Source organism: Pyricularia grisea, chromosome VII (assembly GCF_004355905.1).
Source record: "Pyricularia grisea strain NI907 chromosome VII, whole genome shotgun sequence".
Lineage (NCBI taxonomy): Eukaryota > Fungi > Ascomycota > Sordariomycetes > Magnaporthales > Pyriculariaceae > Pyricularia > Pyricularia grisea.
In genome coordinates, this window is record NC_044975.1 from 2,196,116 (window position 1) to 2,219,943 (window position 23,828).

Sequence of the window (23,828 nt, forward strand, 5' to 3'; positions counted from 1 at the left end):
TTGAATGACCAACAACCACGGTGAAGAATTGTTTTGATAATTGGTAGATTGCGCCTAGTTGCAAGGAGTTGCTGTATGGTTGAAATGATCAAAGTAGACCGACGGGGATTTGACCAGTTGAGTAAGTACTATTTAACAGCTCTGACGGTAAATAAGCATCGGAAAATAATAATCTCAAAATCTCGCAAGCAGATTAATGATGAGTGAGTGTCCTCAGAATGAGATGGAAAGCCGCTTTAGGCACTGTATGTTACCGGAATGCCACCTACCCACCATCAGAATTACCGGTTGGATGCTGGAGCTTTACCACGTAGTACCCCCAGGGCTCCACCAGGAACACTGTAGGTACTTTGAACTCCACCACACACTTGAGATGACTGAAGTACCGTCAAGCTCCATGCTTGCCAGGGGATAGCTGTACCACTGAGTGCACTAGCCTCATCGCGTGGGGTCACGTCACGATTGACCATCGCCAACTTTTTCTCCCGGGTTATTAAATACCATACATACCTCTAGGGATAGCATCGTGCCCGTTTTTCTTTCACTCGTTAGTCGGTCCAATTAGGCCTCGGCGAAAAGGAAAGTCTCACCAGAATGGCATCCATACACTGCAGTCCGTTGTCCGGCGCTGCCCGGAGGAGTGCCGCAAGTTTTCTCCTACCAAAGTCCGTCTGCAGAGCTCAACCCATCGCACCGCGACCACGGGCGCAGCCACGCCGACCAGTCTCCTCGAGCTCAAGACGACAATACAAACAACCAGCAGACAACCCTGACTTCCATTCCATTCTCGATAACCCACCCGAGCTGGTCCGATCCGGTCGCAGACATGGTCCCGGGCTTATTATCCTAGGTACGACCGGAAATAATATTAATTCTTTGGTTTTTATTTTCCTTTTTAAGCAAATCCCCTTTTACAGCATTACACTAACACCTAGCCCGCGAACAACCCACAAAAAAAAAAAAAACAGCCATCATACCGCTCACAGCCTTCGGCCTCGGCACGTGGCAAGTCTACCGCCTGCAATGGAAGACGGACCTGCTGGCCAAGTGCGAGGACCGCCTCGTGCGGCCACCGCTCCCGCTCCCGCCTCGCGTCGACCCGGCCGCCGTCGAAGACTTTGACTACCGCCGCGTCTACGTCACCGGCCGCTTCCGCCACGACCAGGAGATGCTCATCGGTCCGCGCATGAGGGACGGCGAGCAGGGCTACATGGTCGTGACGCCGCTCGAGCCCATCGCCGCCGAGAAGGTCGAGGCGCCTGCGGCCAACGGTGGCAGCGGCGACGGTGCCGGACCTTCGTTGTGGCAGCGTGTGTCTGGATTCTTCTGGAGGAGTTCCGATAGTGGGGGCAAAGATGCTCCGGCTGGGTCCTCGGCGCCGCAGGTCGCGGAGCCGCCGCCGCCGGCAGTACTTGTGAACCGCGGCTGGGTCAGCAAAAAGTTGGGAGACCAGAAAGACCGCCCGGAGAGTCTGCCTGAGGGCCCTGTTACCGTCGAGGGCATGATACGGAAGCCGTGGAAGAAGAACATGTTCACACCAGACAACAGGCCCGATATAGGGGAATTCTACTTCCCCGATGTTGAGCAAATGGCTAGCCTTACAGGAAGCCAGCCCATTTGGATTGAGTCTACTATGGGTAGGTCAAACCTTTTTTTTTCAACTTGATATGATTAATGACTAACATTGGGTATCTTGATGTTTAGAGCCGGGTCTATTAGAGGTCCTTGAAATGCAACGCAAGGGCATTCCAATTGGTAGGGCAGCCGAAGTTAACCTAAGGAATAATCATGCCCAGTACATTTTTACTTGGTAAGTCGACCTCGACCACTCTTCACTCGCTTCCAGTGCACCCTCCTCCCTCCTTCAGGCACCTGTGCATGATAGCTGCTGCAGGTGTGCAATCGACATGTGCTTCACTTTTGATACAGATGTCTTGAATAAAGCCGAAGCTAACCATGCATCTTTTCAGGTATGCGTTGGCTGCCGCAACCTCGATCATGTTCTACTTGGTGGTCAAGAAGCCATCAAAAGATGTGACGCGCCGTGTTCGTAAGAACTACAGTTGGTAGTGTAACGCTTGCTGCCTAAGCGTGCTTGGCATCTGCACTAACCTTGTCGGTTGGCGCATCGATATGATGAGAAGTTCTGCGAGGGATTCGCAAGTGGTTTTGACTTTGAATCCAGTCGAACAAAAACCTGATATCGGTTCATGTCTCATCAAAAGATGTGGTATGCCCAGCGGCTTTACGGCGCTTCTTTAGAGGCGCCCGAGCCGGCATCCGCAGCTCTTGCAGCAGTTCCCTTGGCAGATGTCTCTGAGCGAGCGAGAACAAGGTAGTCTGCGGATCGATCTGTCTCTGCCTGTGGTTGATTGGGGGTGTTAGCGTCAATGATCCGGGCTTGTAATTGGAAACCAGGAATATACACCTGGCGTTGTATATGTAACACCATCTCGTTCATATGGAAAACAAGCTCAATAGATACCCAATAGATTGTACAATTGGAAATGGCATACCTCTTCATCAAAGTGATCACGTCGCTTTGTTCAATGGTCTTCCGGCCAGCATGGTGAGCCAGGGCCCGCAAGTCGTCGCCCATCTGCTCAAAGAACCACTCCGTTGATTGCATCAAAGCCTGAAGCGTCTCTGGAGTGATTTTCGTATTTCCAATGCCGCTCGTACGAGCCATGGTCTCTGCCAGCCTCTTCACAACCGGAGCGGGCAATGAGGGACATTGGTGTCCATACTTGGATATTTTCAATCCAGGTTTTTTCTTGCCTGTCCTTGATTGAGATTTAGTAACGACTTGGTCATCTGGCTGGTCATCGGCCATTTCGGTTTCGTCGTCTACGTCTTCAAAATCATCAATATCACCGACCGCCCCAAATCCAGGTCCAGCTGCGTCTGCAGCCGCGGCAAAGACATTCTCATATTCCATAGCATCTTCGTCTCCGTTCATTTGCGGTGCTGGAGAGCCGTCACCATAATCATCAAAGTCCGGTGGTGGCAGCGGTGCTGGATCAGAGGAATCTTGCAGAACCGGCTCGAGTCTAAAAGGGCTATCAACGCCCAAAGGAACTTCGATTGTGCCAAAGTCGCTCTGACGACCGGCGGCCAAAGCTTCCTGCCGGCCCAGCGGCGAGTCAAGTCTTTTTGTTGACATGTTAGCCTTGATCACCATATTGAAATCCGGTTGGCTCCGAAAAAGAAGCAGCTCACCTCTCGTATGTATCGTCTTCTAGTCTGACGGTGTCGCCGTCTGCGTCAAAAGCGGGCGGTATTGGATCTTCAAAATCCTGCCCGACCTCAACCGTAAAATCGTCCTGACCGTTTGCGAAATAATCGCTCATCCGTAGACTATCTCGACCGGCCCTCCTATACGGCTGCTCGCTGATGGCACGGCGCGGGGCTTCAATGGACATGACAGTGTCATCAGCTATGTTTTCCAAGCCCGAAGTCCTCGGTGGCCTCAGCTCAGCCTCGTCGTCATCTCCGGCATCGATAGGCAGCGACAGGCGGGGTCTACGCTCGATAAACCCAGAAACGTCATCTTCGTCGTCCTCGTCGATGAAGATTCCAGACGGGTCCCGCGCGCGGCGAGAGGATTCTGCCCCGCCGGCGACACTACTGACGTCCCCCGGGCTGGAAGATGTGACGACGCGTTGAGTCTGAGGCGCCAGGCGCCTGCTTAGGTGGCGCAGTGCATCGAAAGGGCCGTCCTTTTGCGGGTCCGGGCCGCCCTGGGACGCGCGTCGCTTGTTGGCGCCCAGGGTCTTGCGACGGCCGCCGGGCGTGTTGAAAATGGCGGTCCGGCGGCCCTTGAACACCTCAATTGCCCGGCGGGCATGGGGCGTTGCCGTGTTGGTGACAGACGTGGCACGCAGGCGGCGGGCGGATGCCGAGAGGCCATTGGCGGTCCGAGGGGCACCGCCGGAGCTGGTTGGGCCGGCGCCGGTCCTGGTAGTCTGGGTCGTCGGCGTGCGCTGAGGGACGCTGGTGGCACGGGCAGCGAGCCGTCCTGGCGTGCGGATCGTCAGATTTGCCAGATCTGGGGTTGCATCTGTTGTGCCGCTGCTGGTCCCATCTCGGTTTTGACGCCCCTCAATCTTGAGATTGGTGGTCGGTACCTGAGGGGACGACGACATGGTTACGACGACCTCTTGCCAAGCTTCTGGCGATAATTGTCACTGGGTCTTATCTCGATGCACATGACATTAAATCCTGACCATACAGCTTGTCATTCTAGAATCCAGCGTATCGTATCATATCATGACTTTAGACAAGGATCTTTGTCTTTGGTGTTGAGGCGCGTGGGGAACGCGACAATGAAGCTTGACGCGTCGTGTGCACCGCCTGCAGTAATTACTCCGAAGTGTGGCAAGCACAAGTTCAAATTGGGCTGCTCCGTCCATACGGTTTGTGGGGCCGCCGGCTTCATAGAGAATCCACCCTTGTTGTCTTGGCACACAGACCAGAGCTTCAAGCGGTGACGGTCAATTCACGTTTGACCCCACAGCTCTGACTGGCTGGACGAGAGGAGAAATTGGAATGCAATCAAAGAGAGAGGACTTGAAAAAAACAACGACTTTGACTGGGGCCAGAATCAGGTCATTGGGTTCGGAATTTCGGATACCTTTTTCACACATGGGCATTTGTGGACCACCATTCGAGCTATGACCTGACTAAGTAAGTGGTGGTGGTTAGGGCGAGAAGGGGAAGGGTCTTGACGTCCCGAGGGAGACTGGTTTTGAAACAAAACCTGGGCCCACTCAAGGTCGAACGACCCCGTTTCTCGAAAAAGGGTGATGATGGACGGCAGATCAAGCAGACAAGCAGTATTCTCCGTGCCTACTGCATCTAGCATGCTGGTACCATAGGTAAGGTCGGTACCTTAGCTTCCATGGTAGGTAGCCCGGTCAGGCAGTGGCAGGTACCTAAGCTAGGTACCTTTCCCTGCTTGTCTGCCGAGGTATCCGATCGACAAATCTGTCAGCTCCTCTTTGTCATGGGCGGATAAAGCACCGGAGCCAATCCTGACATTTACCATGGATCGTACAACATTCTGCCTTCGTTTTCTTTGGTTCTGGACCGTACTACACAACAATACAGAAACTATCCTTCACAGCTATCGATTGGATGATCCTCCACACTAAACAACGTTGCCAATCTGCCATTATAGTAAAAGCAAAGGGAAACGGGCGCTTTCCGATCAAGCTGCGCATATCAATCCCATGGAATTGATGGGATGGGATCCAATTTCGATTCAAGACCCGAGAGTTAGGTACCCAGGAAAGGAACCTACATCAACAATCGACCATGTGGTCAAATGGAAATGGTTGAATTCCCGCTGTTCAGGGACGAAAGCCGAGGCAAATCTCATGGCCATCCCATCAATCCAGCACACCTTGGAAAGCCCCATGGATGGATGGATGACTGGGTGTTGGTAGTATTCAATTGCAGATGCATCAACATCCTGGTAGAGTATTTGCCAAAGCTAGTTTATTCATTCCGTGTTTGGCAAATACTTCCTAGACTTTCAACAAGTGCACACAATCCACGGTCATACGCGCGTAAGGGAAGTAAATGCGAGTAAGTATAGTCGTATTGCAGAGTGGTAGCTCAGGAAACATATCACTGTTACCTTTCGAAGTGCGCGTCAATGTGGTAACACATATCGAAATCTCCGATTACCCACTCATTGCCTTTTCTGAGCTTTTCCATGCACCTAACAAGTCCCCGGGAAAATGCCTGCCCCTTGCATTTCTGCTGTGCTAGTTTTACACTTCCCTCCGTATTGTTGAGCGCTGGTCGCACTAATAAGGTAAGCTTCAATACTAGGTAGTCTAGGTCCTCAAGGACCTTCGTAGATTCCATCCTATGTATGCTACTGGTGAAGGAAGCCAGTAGGTAAGCCGGGCAGGTACCTACCTTACCTAATTATCGCTGGTGATTTTTGTAGGGAAAATGGAGAGGTCCCACTGGGTCTGATTGGAGATTGCCATTGGATCGAAACCCCTCACACCACGGACCTCCCCATACCCACACACATAATACAATTTTGGGCCATCCATCAGCATCTGGTGCCAACTCTACAGTACGGAGTAGATTGTATTCAAAACAACCACATGGCTGTTACGTTTGCAATAACCGAAACCTCAACAATGCTGCCAGCCGGAGATCTTTAGGACAAGCAAAACTCAATCAATCAATGTCCAGAAAATGGAGAGGATGTACTCCGTAAGTTCTTTGTCTTTTTCTTTTTCTTTTTCTTATGAACAACGAAAAAGCATACCCATGGGCGTAGGCTTCATCACAGTACAGCATTCTCTATTACCACCTTACCATGCATGCCCTTCACTGTGTCGGAGCTTTCATAGTTAGTGGGGTGAGGCCTGATTGGTGTTTCTTGCAAGCACTAACCGCCCCGTGTAGACCAGTTAGTTACCTTGCATTACCTAGCACTAGACAGGTAGTCGATCTGAGATCAGCCTCCACTCACCAACCAAGCCCAGCAAAATAATATCACACATGAAATTAAGGCAAGGGAATAATAAGTCACAGTAGTCATGATTATTGGACGTCTTGTTTGTCTTTAGACCTTCACGGTTGAAAAGAGAACGTGTAGCCCAAAGGAATTACAGCAGACTCATTTTGGAATCTGTCAGTTCCGCAAAGACTTTCGTCCCGTCCGCTCCAAGATCGCCTGACCGGCCGGTCACCTTGACCAGTCTTAAAAAAACTCACTGACTGAATTGGACTGAACCTGACAAGTCGACCAACATTGGACTGGCCTTGCCCTTGTGTACTGATTCAAACAAGTCGCCCAATTGATTGTTGGTTGATGTACATAGTAATTACTAGGTACTTCTGCTTTTATTATATTCAAGAAGAGATTTCATCTACCCTGGAACAAGTTTAACCTGCGTTCAACTTTGCTCGAAGTTTGAAAAAAGCGACCTACCTAATTAAAAGTACCTTATCCACGACTAAAACCATAAACGGAAGAATTACGTAGGTTAGGATACCAAGGGCCAATAACACTAAAAATTACCTTCTGCCCCTACTCCTCCTGGGCGCGACTCGACCCTTCTTGGAGTGGTTGCAGGCACGCTGACGCCGAAAGTGTTGCAGACGCCCCCTTTGGCCAGTCGGTATGTGCTTCACGTTCCCCTCCCCAAAACTTGCTCCCCACTTGATGTCCCACCTGAGCTTTCTCCGGTCTGGTATATCCCAGGGTTCGTCGAATCCCAACCAAGGGGGTAAATGGGGTAACCCAGTGCCAGTTCATCGCTCTGTCTGGGTTGTTTTTTTTTTTTTTTTTTTCCTCCCCTTCCCCCCGAACTTGTGTAAAAAGAATAAAAAATAAAATAAATAAATAAATAAAATATAGAAAAATCCTCTTGCAGGTGCTTGGACCATCCCAGGATCTGTCAGGTTGGCCTGTTATCTTCCGACAGTTTGCGCGTGGTTGGGCGGCTGCAGGGTTGAATGATTAAGTTATCATCCCTCCCTTTTCAACTTTAAACGGCAGCATTCCGTCCCGCTGCTCCAAAACACCTGCTTGCTTTCGACTTTAATGCACGCCCACTACCAATCCATCAGTACCTTTCAGCACCTGGACTTGTCTGCCTACCTTACCTATCTACCTTGACCTGCCGACGCCTACCAGTGCGCGGGAGTCCTTTACCTTACCTTACCTACCTGCTTACAACCCACACCACCACACCATCAAAGAGCATAAAAAAATAAAATAAAACCACACCTAACCTTGACCGTTCCTGGCTTGAGAACGACTTCAGCTAAGCGCCTGCATAGAGTCAGACTGACCAAAAGGCAAAACACGAAAGCAAGAATCGCAGAACAGGAAGCAAAAGGCACAAAAAGAATTCCCCGCTCCCACAGATCCAGGCGCCAAATCGTAAGCGCTCATTTGGATTACGCTTCGATCCGACTCGCATTCCAACGCACAAGAAAATACCCCCAACCAAGTACCCATCGATCGCACACACCACCGACCTACCGACGACATCTGTCACTGACCAGATTTGACCTGCGATTTCCGACAATACACTCCCTGCAAGGCCAACCATCAATCGGGTGTCTTGCTGTCGAGAGTTTTGCTTTTCGGGCACCACATTCTTATATCTCGGACCACGCTGAGCCATGGCCGCCCCTGGGGTTCAGTCTTTGAAGGTATGCATCGCCGCCCAGCGCCCGTTGAATCCACAACATGATATCTTCGGGCATGGTCCGCATATGCGGCGCCTGATCTCATTGCTGGACTTGATGCTAACCTCCGCTTTCTTGTAGTGTGTCGTCACTGGCGACGGTGCTGTCGGAAAGGTCAGTAGCAATCAGTACAAACATAACGCCCTCTCGCAGGCGTTTCGTTTCGTCTCATTCTTTTCTGCACGGCCCAACAGAAACATTTTGGAAGCGAGAAACCAGCAGAGGCATTTGTTGATGGAGGAAGCTAACGAAGTAGCTATTAGACATGCCTTCTCATCTCCTACACCACAAACGCCTTCCCCGGCGAGTACATTCCTACAGTGTCAGTAGCTACCAAACCTGTTCCATCAGCATCGGACTCGACGACGTTGAGCGTGTCCAGACTATCATGTGCTGCCGGAGTAACACATTGCCTAACAAACTTTGCACCATGACAGATTCGACAACTACTCGGCTAGTGTTATGGTCGATGGAAAGCCCATCAGCTTGGGACTCTGGGATACTGCTGGACAGGAGGACTACGACAGACTTAGGCCGCTATCATACCCGCAGACAGATGTCTTCCTAATTTGCTTCTCGATCGTCAGCCCGCCGTCATTTGACAACGTCAAGGCCAAGGTACGCGATTTTGATTCCTTAATTTATACCCTTTTTTTTGTCTCTTCCAAAAAGTATCGAGCTTGTGAGTTGGTCAACTACTGACGTTTAATGCCTGATCTAGTGGTACCCAGAGATCGACCATCACGCGCCCAACGTTCCCATCATCCTCGTCGGAACCAAGCTCGATCTTCGCGAAGACCCCGCCACCCTTGAGAGTCTTCGCGCCAAGAGGATGGAACCTGTTTCGTACGACCAGGCGCTTATCTGCGCAAAGGAGATTAGGGCGCACAAGTACCTTGAGTGCTCCGCATTGACGCAAAGGAACCTGAAGAGTGTGTTCGATGAGGCCATTAGGTATGGAATTCTATCTTGTCTACTCGTCCATTTGCAAAGTAGAGCAACCAGTTAACTCGACCGCCAACGCAATAGGGCTGTCCTCAACCCCCGACCCCAGCCGGCGAAGGTTAAGAAGTCAAAGTGCACCATTCTGTGAGCAGCCATGGCTTCACAGATAGATGTGCGAAACAATGAGATTGCCAGTATACTTTGGCACGAGCGAAATGGATCACTTAATGCAAGGAATCGCAAACTCGCCGCCACAACCGACCGCAGTGCTCGCAGCTGCTCAGCAACGCCAAAGGGCTTGAGTAAATGCTGGAGCGTGTGGCACCGAACTGACTGCATGGCGAGGTGAACGCAACTATGTCCGGGGTGTTGTGAGGGCGTTCTGATGTTCGAACAAGGAATATCATCTACCAAATTTTTGTCTAACATTTTTTTGTTCCCATATACGGATGTTATTCTCCGGCCAACCTAACGTCTATTGTTCATCCTGTCTCGGAACACTCGCATGAGCTGATTTTTGTTAATTTTCCTTCTTGCGTCTACCGCAACACAGGGTAACGGTGTTTGTCGCTTTTTGTCAACTTTTTTGTTCTTTTTTTGGTTTGCTTTTTAATTTTCTTGCTGCGGATGTTGATATCTCAGTCTTATCTATTACCCATCAGTTTTACATGGCGATTCCCGACGCTGTTTTCCCCCCTCTCACCGTGGTAGCAATAACCGCATTTTAAACCGCAAGTCATGTCTTGGTTGCAAGTAAGAGACCAAATGCCCATAAATCGACTGACTGACTGACTGGACTGGCTTCATTTTCTTTTTTTTCTTTTTTTTTTTTTTTTGGGATGATCAGAGCCTTGTTGGTATAACAAAGTGTGAGACCAGAGTTTTTCGGCCTTGCTGACCAAAAGCTGTGCTATCTCGGCCCTCTTGACGTATTCTAGAAGTCGGGGAGTGGCGAGTGGTAGCTAGACCAGACGAGTTGCGCGCCCGAAATCATCGGACCATTGCTTGGAATCTTGTTCAGAGAGGACTTATCGCGACATTTGATTCATGTGCCCATCCCATGTGCTTGACTACATTTCAGACCCTCTTTTCAGTTGAATCAAGATGACCAAGTTTAGTCTATGCCTAGAAGTGTCAGGGCCCTTGGCACATTCAAGGCGAATATAGAGTTAATTCCGCACTTTTTTTCCTTGTTGCGGTCTTGGAGATAGGCCAACAGCTTGTTGTGTTGACGGTTTACCCCAGTGGCACTGCAACAAAAATCTACATATTCAACTCAAATGCCCGGAGTCACTCTCGCTAGGGTATACTAAGTCGGGACACAACAAAAAAGAAAACTCCTTCCGAAACGGGTATCTTTTACGGAGCTTGTCTATCGTATTCGCACCTCACTCTTTAATTTTCCAAATCCAGAAAGAAAAGAGAAAAAAAACAGTACTGAGAACAGGCTAAGCGCAGAAGGGGACTGGGTAGTAGTCAAATGTGGGAAAAATGAGGACGTGGTTTTTTATGCAATTATTTTTTATTTTTTTTATTTTTTTTAGTTTTGTCATATAAAGTCTGACCCCCCAAGAAACTCATGTGCTACTCTCATTGTGCATCGGCCTGTTGGTTCCGATGCATCTGGGCCCTCCGACTAGGATGGATCCCATCTTGCTCGTCCTCCTTGTGCTTGGCCTCGAGTTCGGCCTTCATCCTGCGAGCGCGTTCCTCGCGTAGCTTGTCGTTCTTTGCCCTGATCTTTTCGTTGCGGAACGGGGTCTTGCCGCCGCCACCGGCACTATATTCACATGTTTCGTTAGCAATGGGTGAAGGATGGCATGCAAAGGTAGGTTCAGGGTATCTCGTCGTGTAAGGATAACAAAAAACGGTAAGCGTATAGGTGAAACAAGAAAAAGAGGAAACAAGAACAAAATAAACAGCAATCAAGTATAAATATACTCACGTCAACTCGACATTGATCTTCCTCGGCGCCGACAAGCCATCCTCAAACTCAGAGTGGTGCATCTTGGCAAGGCAAGTCTTCATGTGGCTGTAGTTGTCAAATTCGACAAAGGCTATGCCGCGCGACTTCTTGGGGTCGTTCCTGTCGGTGAGCAGCCGCACCGACGTGGGCTTGAGGCTGGCAAAGTGCGCCTCGATGTGCTCCTTGGTCGCCGTGAATGGGAGGTTGCCGACAAAGACGATGAAGCGCGCGTTCTTGCCGGCGGCCTGCTGCTCCTCGTCTCCTTCTTCTGCTCCTCCTTGTGCGTCGCCGTTGGTGCCGTTACTGTCTGTCGCCGACTCCTTGCTGTTCTTTTTGCTCTTCTTGCCGTCCTTGTTCTTCTTCTTCTTCTTCTCGTCGGACTTTTGGTTGCCGTCGTCTATGGCGCTGGCCTCCTCGGTATCCCGCTTCCTCTTCTTTTTGGGCTCCTCTTCGTCACCCTGGCCGTCTGCGGCGCTGTCTCCCGACTTGGCCTTGCTTTCCTTTTTGCTCTTCTTGTCCTTCTTCTTCTTCTTCTTGTCCGACTCTGCTGCGTCGACAACAGGGGCGACTTGCTCCTCCTGCTCCTCCTCGGCCTTCTCCTTCTTCTGCTTCTTCACCTTCTTATCCTTCTTCTTCTGCTGCTGCTGCTGTTGCTCCTCGCCATCGTCTGCGCCCTCCTCGTTGTTCACCGCCGTGTCCTCTGCCTTTTTCTTTTCCTTCTTTTCCTTCTTTAACCTCTTCTTCTCTGACTTGGCGGCGTCGGTAATCTCGACATTTCCGACCTCGGCCTCGTCGCGCCGCCGCTTATTGGATGTGGCCTCGACGCCATTGGCTTCTTCCGTCTTGCGCTTGCCCATGTTTTTGCTTTGGTTTCTTTCCTTCTTGTTTTTTTTTTTTTTTTTTGTGTCGCAGGTGCTTGAAAAGTGCCTGTAGAGGTGGATAATGGGGCTTCAAAGCCTCGATGTTGGATTAAGGCTGGCGCATATACAATTAACTATGCAGTAATCAGCTTTATCAAAACTTTTGCAGACGCGCATGAGCTATGTACACTCTTGGATTGGGTACTTTTTTTTTTCTTGGAAGAGTGGGGTAGACCCTGACAATCCGTATGCATACCTACCACTGGTACATTCAGGCTAGCACATGACTCGCGCAAAAATACAAAGACGCGCGCATGTGCCTAAAGCGCTTCAACTGCATTCAATACGATACGAGATCATACATATACACACACCTCTTGACAATCAAAGCTGATTCCTCATTCCTTTACACTCTCATGTTTGACTACCTTAGCTATGTTATGTACAAAGAAAATGCCCATGATGGTGTAGCCCCCACTGTTTCGGGTCGCCAAATCAATGCTGAATTAGTTGGGACCCTAAATAACACGAAAAAGTCTGCTTTAGACTGCAGAACCATAAAAACTGCCATAAAAGACAGTCAGAAGAACTTGAACCTGGCTAATCGCCGCTCATCGTATACATCAACCAGCATGGCTCAAAAACACAGCGGCGAGTATGCAAGATACTGACTGCATCGCCCACCAACGGGCATGAAAATGTCGTGTGTTTTCTGATGCGCTACGTTCCAAACAATTGTCGTGAGGCCCCTATTCTGAAGATTATCAAATGCCAAAATAGACAAGCAAAGCCAGTGCTGTGATGATAACCATTCCGAACGAGCGCTTCCTTGCAGCATCTCCGGTGAACTGCGGCGGCTGATCCAGCGGGGGAGTCCCCGTCCCCGTCTCAGTTTGTGTAATTGTGCTGTTGGGTCTAAAGATCGATGTCAAGGTCGTCCCGCCTCCTGGGCGCTCGGATAAAGATCCATTCACCTGTGTCGGCTGTGGGATCCCAGGTGGCAGGTTTACACTTGGACCTGGCGTGGCATTGCTTCCACTGAAGGTCATGGTAATCTCTGTGATTGACAAGACCGGCGAGGTTTGACCCGGTGGTGTGAATGTCGTAGTTCTTGCAATGGTCGAGATGAACAAGGGCTGACTCCCACCCGGCGGCGTAAGTCCATCAGACGGGGGAGCATCTGCAGGAGGCACAGGCGGCTGCGAGACATCTGGGGGACCATCAATCACTCCTGGTGGACGTGGTGCGCCTGTTTCTTCGGGAGTCGGCGTTGGCAAGGAACCTGTTGGCACTCCTGGCGGCTGCGAAGGAGTGATTGGAGTAATCGTGGATATTATTGGAAGATGTGCGCTGATCGCAGCTCCTGTAGGTGTCGGGCCAGTTGTGGGAGGGGTTGCTTGAGGTGAAGTTTCCGTGCTGACGGAGACCGTAAGTATATCTGGCCCTATGGTCGGTGTGGTAAGTTGAGTGATAGGCGGGGACGGGGGCTCTACATCAGGAGGACTGTCAGGAGGAGGTGAGACTTCAGCAGGAGGCTGGCCAGGTGGGGTATCAGGCAAAGGGGGCAAAGCAGGAGGCGTTTCCACAGAAGGTGTCCCTTGAGTGGGCGTGGTCAGCATTGTGAACACGTTAGACTGCTCTACAGGAGGCATTGCCGGAGGTGGCATCTGCGGCGGCGGGCTGCTAGGAGGCACATCATCTGGAGGACTTTCAGGCGGAGGTTCTTGTCTGGTGAAAGTCGACCTTGAGTTGATCGAACTTCCTGGTGGTCGGGTCCAAGTCTGTGGCCACGGTAGAGGCTGGCTAATCATCAAACCTGGAGTTGACTGCGTTGACAGCTCTCCTGCTGGCGGTGGGGAGCTCTGAACATTAGCTGGTGGTGGTGCGCCTGGGCTTGGCGGAGTGAAAGTGGTAGAACCCGTCCCAGTAGTTCCCGGGCCTGAAGGTACAGGCCTGTTTGGCGTGGATGGTACGGAGCTGGTTCCTGGGGTTGAGATAATGCTGCCGCTAGGTGTCCAAACACGGACTGTCTGCCCTGGCGCCTGTTGAGAGAAGCCACTCCAAAATTCTGCTCCATTTGGCGTGAAAGGAGTGTTTGGCGGGTTAGGTGTGTCGGGGATCCCTGGAGGACGGGGCGAGCTTGGGACTCCTGGTGTATTCCATGTCCCTGGAACCACAGGCGTATTGGGGATTCCTGGGGTACCGGGAGGACTTGGACTTTTTGGAGTGTTCCACGTTCCTGGTACGACTGGGGTGTTGGGAACATTGGGGGTGCCTGGGAAATTTGGACCGACGGGAATACCCGGTGTGCTTGGCGGGAGGTTTGGAGACCCAGGTGCGTTCGGCGTCTGCGGAACTATGGGTTCTGAGGGCGCGTTTGGCACACTTGGGGAAAACGAGGTTCCAGGCGGTGAGTTAGGTGGCGTGGTTACAACAGTAACCCAAGGCACATGTGGTGTCGTTCTTGAGTTGACCTCGTCTTTCGGAGGATGTTCGCGAGGGACTGTAAGTGTTGAAGACGATGTGGTTGTCTTGAACACGGTCGAGGAGATAATCCCTGTCGCATCATTGGGAGTATGCGGAACTCCAGGAAAGTTTTGGTCAGGGGGACTAACAAGACCTGGCTTGGTGCTTGTCGAACGCGAAGACAAGCTAAGGTCGCCGTAAGCAAGGAGCAGTCCTGCCGGCATATCTTGACTGGTGATGGACCGACCAGCGGTCCTGCTCCCTCCCACCAGGCCACTACCAGCGCCGGGAAGGACATCAACGTTCAGAAGTGAGGCCTGGTTGCCAGTGCCCAAGGGGCTTGGTGAACCTGTGCCAAGCAGGCCGCCGAGGCCTCCGCTACCCACACTGATATCTGCCAAGGGGCCGACGCTGACGTCCAGTATCCCATTGCTGCTGCTGCCGCCCACGCCATGATTGTTCGCACCGCCAAGTATGGTAGCATCTACCAGCTGTCCATGGGAGCTTTCTCCAACTCCGACGCCCACGAGAGGGCCAGAGGTGCCAGGTGTATTCCCTCCAGTTGAACTGCCACTGTTTCTCGGCGTACCTAGGATGCCCCCAAGACCGTTGCTCGCCCCGCCGAGTATAGTAGCATCTACCAGCTGCCCGTGAGCGCTTTCTCCAACACCGACACCGACGAGAGGACCAGTGCTGCCATGTGTGTTCCCTACAACAGAACCACCGTTGCTGCTTGGGGTGCCCAAGACTCCCCCTAGGCCGTTGCTAGCCCCACCTAGGATGGGAGCATTTACCAGCTGTCCATTGGAACTGCCACCAACGCCGACACCGGCCAGAGGACCATTGCTTGCGGATGATCCGGGGGCACCGGGGTGGACGTTCCCAGCGGCCGCACCACTCGGGGAACCAATGATACCGGGAACATTATTTGGCGAGTCGCCGGCCCTGGGTATGTTAGGCTGGTTATTGCCGACACCGATGCTTGGGGGTGGGCTACCATTGTTCGATAGCCCAGCGGCTCCGGGGGAGCTATTTCCGACGACACCGTTTTCAGGGCCATGTCCCTGGCCGTTGCCCAGGTTTCCAGGCACTACGGCACCGCCCTGGCCGCTATTCGAAACGGGCGCGGATCCAGGAAGCTGACCCACAGCCGGAATACCGCCGACACTGTTTCCCAGCGGAAAGGAGCCTGCTTGGCTACCAGGCGCCCAAGAAATCCCGGGACTGGGAATGTTGACAAAGGGGTTGAAGCCTCCATTCTATGGAGTTACCCCTCCTTGGCTGCCTGTCCAACCAGCAAAGGCGCCTGGGAGACCTTGAGCTAGGGGTTGTGTGTATCCTGGATGAAAGTCGTGACCTGGGACCTGAATCACGTAAGCCTGTCCGGCACCGGCAGAGGGAACCGGAACCGCAGCCATGACGGTTATTGTTTGTAGTGCCATTGTCTGTACTGCTGGCTGAGGTGCTAGAACAGTAATCACAGATGGCTGGTTGACGATCGTGGGTGGTTGTGGCGCAGCAAAGACGGTAACAAGCTCAGGTGCTGGCTGTGGGATGAACTGTGTCACATACACAGGGCGATCAACCGTTACCGGCGAAGGTACGGGAACGGGAGATGGCGAGGCCACGACAACCGTCGATATTCTTGTAACCGGGAAGGGTGAAGGCACGGTGACTGTGGTCCATTCAGGTCTTGGAGTAGTCACTGTTATGGTAGTGGGCACTGGCGAAGGCGTCGCCACCGTGACTGTAGTCATGACTGGCGAGGGGACCGAAATAGTTTCCGTCATGGTGGTTGCCACTGTCGAGACAACAATCACTGTAGAAAGTACCGTAGTTGGTGGGACAACAATAGTTGAGATGACAGGTAGAGGATTCACAGGAGTCGGGTTGGCGATGGGAAGGTCAGTCGGTCGGCCCAAGACTGGCAAATTCGATTGGGTTTCGCAGTCCTCTGGGTCGACGACTTCACCAGGAGAAGCTGGGATGGGCGGAATAGGTATAGCTGACTGAACCGGAGGAGGTACAATATTGGGTGATGCACCCGCCCCGTTCGGCTTGTTTGGGTCTGTTGGATTTTCTCCAGACGGTTCCTCACCTAACCAAAGGCGCTGTTAACATAACAATCACCAAATGTCAATGATAAGAGGCATCCGAGAGTCAGAGTTTCACGAACCATCATAGCCTTCCCCTGGAAATCCTGTGCTCGGGGCTGCAGGTGGTGATGGTTGAGGAGTATTTCCTTCGACAGGCAGTGTGCCGGGTGTCCCTACTACAATTGGACCGTTGAGTCCAGGAAATGTCGTCGCCCAAGGGCCCTGGACAGGGGGAACTCCGTTACCAGTACCGGGTGTGCCAAGTCCGCCTGATCCCGGACCATATAAAGCACCTTCTTTGCCGCCAAAACGAGACCCGGCAAACTTGGCGGTTGCGCGGGGGTCCGTGGTAAGTCGATCTTCCGGCCCCCTTACTAGATTGATGTCGGGCGGTGGGAGCACTAGAGTACCATCAGGCGCCTCATGAACAGGGTGTCCATCGGGGAAGCTAGGGTCTACTTCCCTCGGAAGAAGATCTTTATCCCGCTGCACAACTTCATTTCCATCCAGAACCGAGTGTTGACAAGCAAAAACTGCGTTTTGTACAGCGGTGGAGTAAGAATTCGGGGGACAGGCATCGAAGAGGCACCGAAGGAGCTAATGGCGTCGTGTCAGCTTCGCATATTTTACAGGCAGCCATGAGGAGCTGTCGTCATTTAACCAACCTCTGTTTGATGCTCATTTCTGCAAAGACAAGAGGTGCTCCGACAGCCACTCTCGGAGAACCCTCGAGACATGCAGCCTGCCAGGCAGTCTAAAATCCGATAACATAGTCAGTCAGTATTGTATCGAAGTACATGTTGGAAATCAATATAGAAAGAGCATGGGTTTTCTTTTACCTTGAGGAGATACAGAAACATCTTGTCCACAGATCTGGGTGGCGGAGCAGAATAAAAACGTGCCCCAAAGAATGGAAGATTTCATGGTGTGGGCACCGCTTAGGGTGAATCCGAACTCTCTGTGAGGTTGATCGATGTAAAACAGAAGACGGAGAATGACACAAGGAATGAGCTTTTGTCTGTAAACAGCTGCAGGCAAAGGATGATCTCCAAAATAGAGGCCAAACGAATGACACTAGCAAGAACTCGTCAAAGATCCAAAAAAATGGGTGGTCGGATCGTCGAAGAGGACGTCCTCCGATGATGCTGCTGTTGATTCGAGAAAAGAAAGTGGGAATTGCTGAGTGAATTGATGGGAGAAAAAAAGACGAGTAGAGAGTTGTAGGCTGCTTACCTACCTAGGAAGTTTAACAAAGAGATTTTGTGGTGTCGGAAGATACATTGAGCTACTACCTAGGTACTTGCCAGAGGTTGGTGCCTACCTGCGCTGCCACGACTTTGTTCTTTTGGAAGGGAAGAGGGCATAGTCGCCAGTGCCAACATCTATTTTCCCTTTAGAAATGTCAAGTCCCCGTAGGCGCCAAAGCAAATCCCATCTGAGAGCCATGATTTAAGTAAGGGAAGGGGCATACAAGACGAAACCTTTTGATGAGGATCAAGCAGACAGACAGTCATCCCCTTGACAGTCCTTAAGGGATCCTCGCACAACAAGGCAGGGCGGCCATTAGCCTCTTCACTTTCAAGTTCCAACCTGTTTGCCCGTTGTATTATCACCAGACGCTGCCCACGATTCCTAGGTAGTAAATTCAAAAGCAGTGTTTATGACGTGAGGTAAATGATCTTGCATTCGTTGCTTCTCTTGCCTTGACAAAGAAGGTGTCACACAAGAAGGGTATCTAAATTGAGTTCAACTGCATCGGACCTTAGTAAAAGATCAAATCGAGCCGGTTGTCGTCATGGACATATCGCTCTTTGAACTCGGGTCTAGCAAGCCAGCGGGCAAGGGGGATTGCGGTCTCCCTCATATCCATCACGCCTCTCTTCTTTTGGTCAATGTGAGAGGCATCAACCACAATGCGGCGGAGGCTTTTGGTTGACAGCGCACCTTGAAACACTTGTCAGCGTAATTGCACTTGTTGAAGAAAAAGACAGAAAAGAAAAAGAAAGAAAAAAGACAAGAGGCAAAAGAATACCTCGCACACACTTACCATTATCGAGCAAGTCCATCAACCGCACGGGAGTCCCAACTGCAACTCCAGTTGAATTGTTCTTCAAAAAACTGACAGCTTCTTCCAGCTTTATGTGTTTTGCAAACTGCGGTGCGTTAATTCGATCAGCCACGGATCTAGCCTCAAGCCCGATCAGCTCAGTCTCAGCCCCATAGTCCTTGGAACTTACCAGCTTGGCCACCGTGTTGCCTTTCTTCTGGTACTTTCTCACTGCCCTACAGAGATCTGCCGCTCTCAAACCCGCGCCCGCCACGATGATAGTGTGCGGCGCTCCCTTCTCCTTGGCCGCCTTACCCATCTCATCGGCCCCGCCATCAGCAAACGTCTCGAGGAACGATGGAAGGTTCTCCAGGTTCCTTGGCTTGTCGTCACCAAAGGAGCTGGTGTCCTTGATAGCACCCGCAGGCACGTGCAAGTCTGCCAGTTCCACCGAGCTCAAGTCGGTACCAAATCTGGTCGTCTGCTGAGCCAGGTAGTCGGATAGCAGCTGACTGTCCATATTGGCAATGGCAAGATTCAGGCCGGCGTCGAGGTCCAGGAGACTATCGTCATCTTGGGCGACACGCTTTCCCTTTTTGGTGTTCTGTTTCCTTTTCTTGCCGACAGGAACTGTTGAATTTGCAACCTTTGGCGGTGCATCGTCGTCAGGACGTGCCTTGCGCTTCTTTGGCTTTGGTATCGAGCTGGTCACTGTCGCCGACATGATGTAATATAGCGGTAATCAAGCACGTGTTTCTCGGTATAGGAATTCTGTAAATTGCTAAACCCGGTAGCTTTGGCTAAGTTTGATGCTTGTCATTTATTTTTGTTAGTATGTGTGGGCGCATCCTATCTCACGCAGGTACCAAGGAGGAAATTTTTATTTGTAAAGACAGTGTGTAGGCTGTGAGTGTGTACACTGTAACAATTGCCCCGCATCAGCTGCTGAAAACTGTGCACAATTGAGTAGGCATCTTTCAAAACACTGTGCGGAGGCAGCTAACTTTTCTCGCATACAACCTTACCTTTGGTACAATTTGCCTTTATCCTTACCTTGCCTAGGTAGGTAGGTACCTAGGGCACCTTAGGTATCATCACAATTCAATTGTCTGTCTGTCTACTAGGGGAAAGGTTTTACTATTTCCGCAAAACTAACGCTATCGAAACCCATTTTGACTCGCCGACTCTCACCTGCGCAGAAAAGATGACAACTAGACACCCCCTCTCATTTCGCCAAGATTGTGTCCATGCGCTCGTATGAGGCGCCGTCCAGCCTCAACGCCCACTAAGCTCCAAGTCTCACTTAGTTTCTGGTCAAGCAACCAGCCGTGGCGGCGCCCAACCGAAGCCATGGCCTGTTTTTTTTTCTAACACCCCTGACCTTCAACCTGGCGTTCCCCCGGATCGTAGGCAAGATAAGTTCTTCAAAGGATGGTTTTTGAGGCGGCGTCATCGGCGATGACGAGAAGGTGAAGAAGCGGCGACGAACTCGTCGCTGCAGAATAAGGCGCCCCTTTGTCTGTGGTTCGTAACCAAGGATTAGTGTCCTCTAGCTCTGAAATATGTCCCTGCATCTGTCAGTCTTTTTATAACAGACCCCCCAGTGATCTTCACTTATCAGCTAGTCAGCACAGCTTCATGAGCAGTTTCATCGTTTGTTACTTTTTCTATTCTCGTTTTCTCGCCCACCCGCCCGCACGGCTATATCTGTGTGTTGTTTTTTCGTCTTTGGCCATTTTCTCGAGTTTTTGAGAGGCCCAGGGAACTCTCATTCATACATCACCTGAGCACGCTGGGCGAATTTATTTCATTTTGTTGTAAATATAGTCAATGGGCACAGTTTCTTTATTGATTTTTTTTTTGCCCTTTCTATCTATTCCATTATTTTCTTACTCCCCCAAATCTTTCAGCCGTCGAAACTGTTCGACAAGTCACTCGTTCTCATAACCACAAGCTTTCGACTTTATTCTAGCCTCGTGGAGGATCGTGAGCTCGGTTTTCTTGGCAGGGCTGTTCCCATCAGATAACCCCCCTGTGCAACCTCAGTTCAGCAGACGAGTGAATCGTCAAGATGTCTGGTACAGGTGGCAATGACTCAAGCGCCACACATGAGAAGAAGAAGCCTGCGCCGCTCATGGCAATCAAATATGTACCGACGACTGAACACCAATCAAACCATCTGGCTCCAATGAAGCCTTTGGCCATGCCGTCGCCGCTCTCTCCAGCTTTCATGTCTCCAGGTCAACAACATCCTCTTCTTGCGCCATCTACGGTCCCCTCTAGTCCAGCGTACGGCTTACAGGCACCGCAGCCACCCCCATACCTACAAGGAGACCCGCCATCACCTGCTTACAGTCAATCCTCGTTTGTGCCCCTCAACTCCTTGAAGCAAGATGAGGCGCATCCTTTGGACCTTCAACCCCCACGGCTCGGCCAGAGTCCCTATGGTAACGGGAACGTTCCCAACGGCAGCACTCACAGCATCTACAACTACTCGACAGACTGGATCCCTATGCAACCTCCGACCCCAAGGAATGGTGGGTTCGGGATTAGCAGCACCGGACTACCGATTACGGCAGCAGATGCCGAGGCTGAGGCCTTGGCACTGAAAAAGCGAAAGAGGCTCCGAACGATGGTTTTTTGCGGTATTCCGGCGGTGGCGGTCCTCATTGCCCTGACACTGGGCGTTGTTTTTGGCTTTATGCGATACGGATCAAGTGGCACCTCTTGATCGACGAGATACTCCTCCCAGTATTGAGGTTTCCGGTGTTTAATCATTACTTTTTTCGGCTTTTAGGGTCTGCCAAAAGATGCAAGCATGGACAGCCCTGGACACCTTGCTCAAAACCCCAGGTACTGGTCCGAGCAACGCCGCAGTTATCTGGCTGGTATGGAAGAATCTAGACAGATTCTAGGAAAAGACGGATGTGTCTTATCTTTATTTTATTTTTGTTATTTTACGGTGTGATATCTTTGATCCATTAGACCGATAGGGGGCAGGCCCCAATTAGTAATACATGCATGAAAAGCAATGAATATACGAGGCTTTCCCAGCGCAGATTCAGCACAACATGAGCCAATATCTAAACCTGGCATCTAATTAGTAGTTCTAGAACCATTTCCGAAACATGCCAATCTAGTATGAGGGTTTTTTTTTTTTTTTTTTTTTTTTTTTTTTCTTCTCCGCAGCTGGACGGAGATCTCGGGCTTGGGGGATGTGTCCAACCTAGATATCGAGATCTCGAAACGCCATCTCGTGAACCAGTCTCGTGTCAACAACTATTGCAGCCCTTGTCCGCATTGAGTTTGAAGTCTAAAGAGACAAGGTGATGACTCGACAATATTCGGACCGTGAAAATCATCGTCTGGCAGAAACGTGGGTAAGCTGGCTTCCATGATATCTTTTTTTTTTTTTTTTTTTTTTTTTTTTTTGGTTTCCTTTCCATGACAAGTTTTAGGTTACGTCTTGGATGCATACATTATACACCCACATACCCTTAATTTTTTTGGCTTTCCCACATGGCAATGGAAAGGGCCGAGCCAAGCGGACACAAGGTTTGAGTTAACGCGACATCACAGGCAGTCAGTACCACGTGAGAAGCAGAAGTCAATCTCATCGAGCCTTTCCTTTTTGTTTATGTGTTTTTGTTTTCTCTTCCCCTCGTAGACTCCAGTGTCTGTGTGTTGTGTTCAGATGAACTCGCGGGAACATGACGGGCCTTGGGGAAAGGAACAAATCCGGAAATATCCACTTGACCACCTATAAAACTTTATATCGAAGAGGGGAGGAAGGGACGAAAAGACGGCCTCGCGGCCTATCGGCTATTCGAACCTTTTGACTTGGTTGAGCGTCTGTCTCTCAGCCCGGCTAGACTTGACCGGAAAATGGGGCTAAGAGGAGGGGGACTACACGGTACGTGCGCACACCGAAGACCCCGTGTCACGTACGAGATGCAAGAATGGGGTAAAATAATAGTAGTAATAATAATAGTAATAGAAATATAAAAAAGGGCGCTTGTCGTCCTACAAACATGACAGCAAGCCAGCCACATGATGTATGCAAAGGTGTGCAACAACGGGGGTTTACGCAACCCCTCTATCTGTCGGAATTTGCTAGTCATCTTCTTTGTCCTGAAGAGTACACACACCCAAGGTACACAGGTAACCCAAATGTAAAGTGTTCAAGGTGAAATGCCTCGCAGCAAGGATGGTTAAGCTCTGTGATGTTGCATTGGAGGACGGTGTACTATGCAGTACATCGGAATCATTCATCAAGAGGTTGATTTCCCATCACCGTTGAATCGTGAAAGGCGGCCCGAATCTCGTCCCGAATCTTGAATCTTGGATTGGTCACGACCAAATACAGTGATTGGGTGTGTCGATTGGATGAAGAACCATCCAAATTCAGTACATCCCAACGTTCCAATGGTTTGGGATATGGTGTGGACCACAGCTACTAGGTCTAGATTACAGAAAGTTGTAGCTAGCTATGGTTTATCTTCTTTGACAAATCCGGTATGGATAAATGCAAAGTACAGAGGACTAAGAGACTCGGTTGCGATTGTATTAAGAAGTCCATCGCATAATTAATTGCATGCGCTGATCGGCGAGCCGCGTCATTGGGATGGAAGGCCCACGAATGGTGCATACGACAATGAGTTTATTTATGGTGTGTGTAGAAAAAAAAATATAAAACACTCTGTAAAAATATAAAAACCATAACGGGGTACGGAGATACGATCCAATTGTGAAAGGCCGCTCCCCCCCGCTCGTTCTGGGGCTGAACCGGCAAAGAAAGCCGGAAAAGCAGATTGACAGGGAATCAGCTTGGACCAATCCTCCCCATCTTTCCAGACGACCATCGCAAGTTAAGTCACACCAACAAACGGGGGAGAGAGAAAAAAAAAAAAAAAGGAAAAAAAAAAAAAAGAGTGCGGAGAAAACCGGGGAATTCGGACAAGCAAAACCATCCATTAGGGAAAATATTCTTGTTAGGGTTGTCGGGTTGCGCGTCGGGTCGTTGTTGCAGTCCTTTCTCCCCCACGCCCCGGCAGTGCATATCCCATTCTTGCCCATGCAAGCTTGCCCCATCCCATCCTAACCTAACGCCCCGGTGTTCTGCTGTACCGTGGAATGGGCCAAGGGTGGTTTGTGGATCCAAACCGTTGGGGTTCAACCATATTTTTTGCACGGGCCTTCCATGATGTATAGGTATTGTT

At 50.7% G+C, this 23,828-nt stretch overlaps 8 protein-coding genes across 8 annotated transcripts; 4 read left to right on the forward strand and 4 right to left on the reverse strand.

Moving 5' to 3' along the window:
- Positions 1-88: 88 nt before the first annotated feature.
- On the reverse strand, positions 89-470 carry PgNI_10667 (uncharacterized protein; the record flags this gene model as incomplete). The annotated part of the gene is made up of 2 exons (XM_031130640.1): positions 89-128; positions 286-470. The coding sequence occupies 2 exons, from the start codon at positions 468-470 to the stop codon at positions 89-91; spliced, it is 225 nt and encodes a 74-aa protein (XP_030979762.1).
- Positions 471-512: 42 nt separating this feature from the next.
- Positions 513-2,508, forward strand: PgNI_10668 (uncharacterized protein). Its single transcript, XM_031130641.1, has 4 exons — positions 513-850; positions 969-1,637; positions 1,705-1,810; positions 1,971-2,508. Exons 1-4 carry the CDS (start codon positions 595-597, stop codon positions 2,068-2,070), a joined length of 1,131 nt encoding a protein of 376 aa, XP_030979759.1. The 5' UTR covers positions 513-594; the 3' UTR covers positions 2,071-2,508.
- Positions 2,209-4,145, reverse strand: PgNI_10669 (uncharacterized protein; the record flags this gene model as incomplete). Its single annotated transcript, XM_031130642.1, has 3 exons — positions 2,209-2,362; positions 2,517-3,149; positions 3,220-4,145. 3 exons carry the CDS (start codon positions 4,143-4,145, stop codon positions 2,209-2,211), a joined length of 1,713 nt encoding a protein of 570 aa, XP_030979760.1.
- A 1,991-nt stretch (positions 4,146-6,136) lies between these two features.
- PgNI_10670 (uncharacterized protein) lies at positions 6,137-6,595 on the forward strand. The gene is made up of 2 exons (XM_031130643.1): positions 6,137-6,237; positions 6,433-6,595. Exons 1-2 carry the CDS (start codon positions 6,209-6,211, stop codon positions 6,518-6,520), a joined length of 117 nt encoding a protein of 38 aa, XP_030979667.1. The 5' UTR covers positions 6,137-6,208; the 3' UTR covers positions 6,521-6,595.
- Positions 6,596-8,163: 1,568 nt separating this feature from the next.
- PgNI_10671 (uncharacterized protein) lies at positions 8,164-9,322 on the forward strand (the record flags this gene model as incomplete). The annotated part of the gene is made up of 6 exons (XM_031130644.1): positions 8,164-8,193; positions 8,311-8,343; positions 8,493-8,551; positions 8,667-8,847; positions 8,951-9,183; positions 9,259-9,322. The coding sequence occupies 6 exons, from the start codon at positions 8,164-8,166 to the stop codon at positions 9,320-9,322; spliced, it is 600 nt and encodes a 199-aa protein (XP_030979666.1).
- A 1,258-nt stretch (positions 9,323-10,580) lies between these two features.
- Positions 10,581-11,997, reverse strand: PgNI_10672 (uncharacterized protein; the record flags this gene model as incomplete). Its single annotated transcript, XM_031130645.1, has 2 exons — positions 10,581-10,954; positions 11,120-11,997. The coding sequence occupies 2 exons, from the start codon at positions 11,995-11,997 to the stop codon at positions 10,765-10,767; spliced, it is 1,068 nt and encodes a 355-aa protein (XP_030979669.1). The 3' UTR covers positions 10,581-10,764.
- Positions 11,998-12,764: 767 nt separating this feature from the next.
- PgNI_10673 (uncharacterized protein) lies at positions 12,765-18,008 on the reverse strand (the record flags this gene model as incomplete). Its single annotated transcript, XM_031130646.1, has 5 exons — positions 12,765-15,725; positions 15,840-16,564; positions 16,643-17,159; positions 17,193-17,229; positions 17,884-18,008. The coding sequence occupies 5 exons, from the start codon at positions 18,006-18,008 to the stop codon at positions 12,765-12,767; spliced, it is 4,365 nt and encodes a 1,454-aa protein (XP_030979668.1).
- A 2,672-nt stretch (positions 18,009-20,680) lies between these two features.
- Positions 20,681-21,340, forward strand: PgNI_10674 (uncharacterized protein; the record flags this gene model as incomplete). Its single annotated transcript, XM_031130647.1, has 1 exon — positions 20,681-21,340. The coding sequence occupies one exon, from the start codon at positions 20,681-20,683 to the stop codon at positions 21,338-21,340; it is 660 nt and encodes a 219-aa protein (XP_030979888.1).
- Between the last annotated feature and the right edge of the window lie 2,488 nt (positions 21,341-23,828).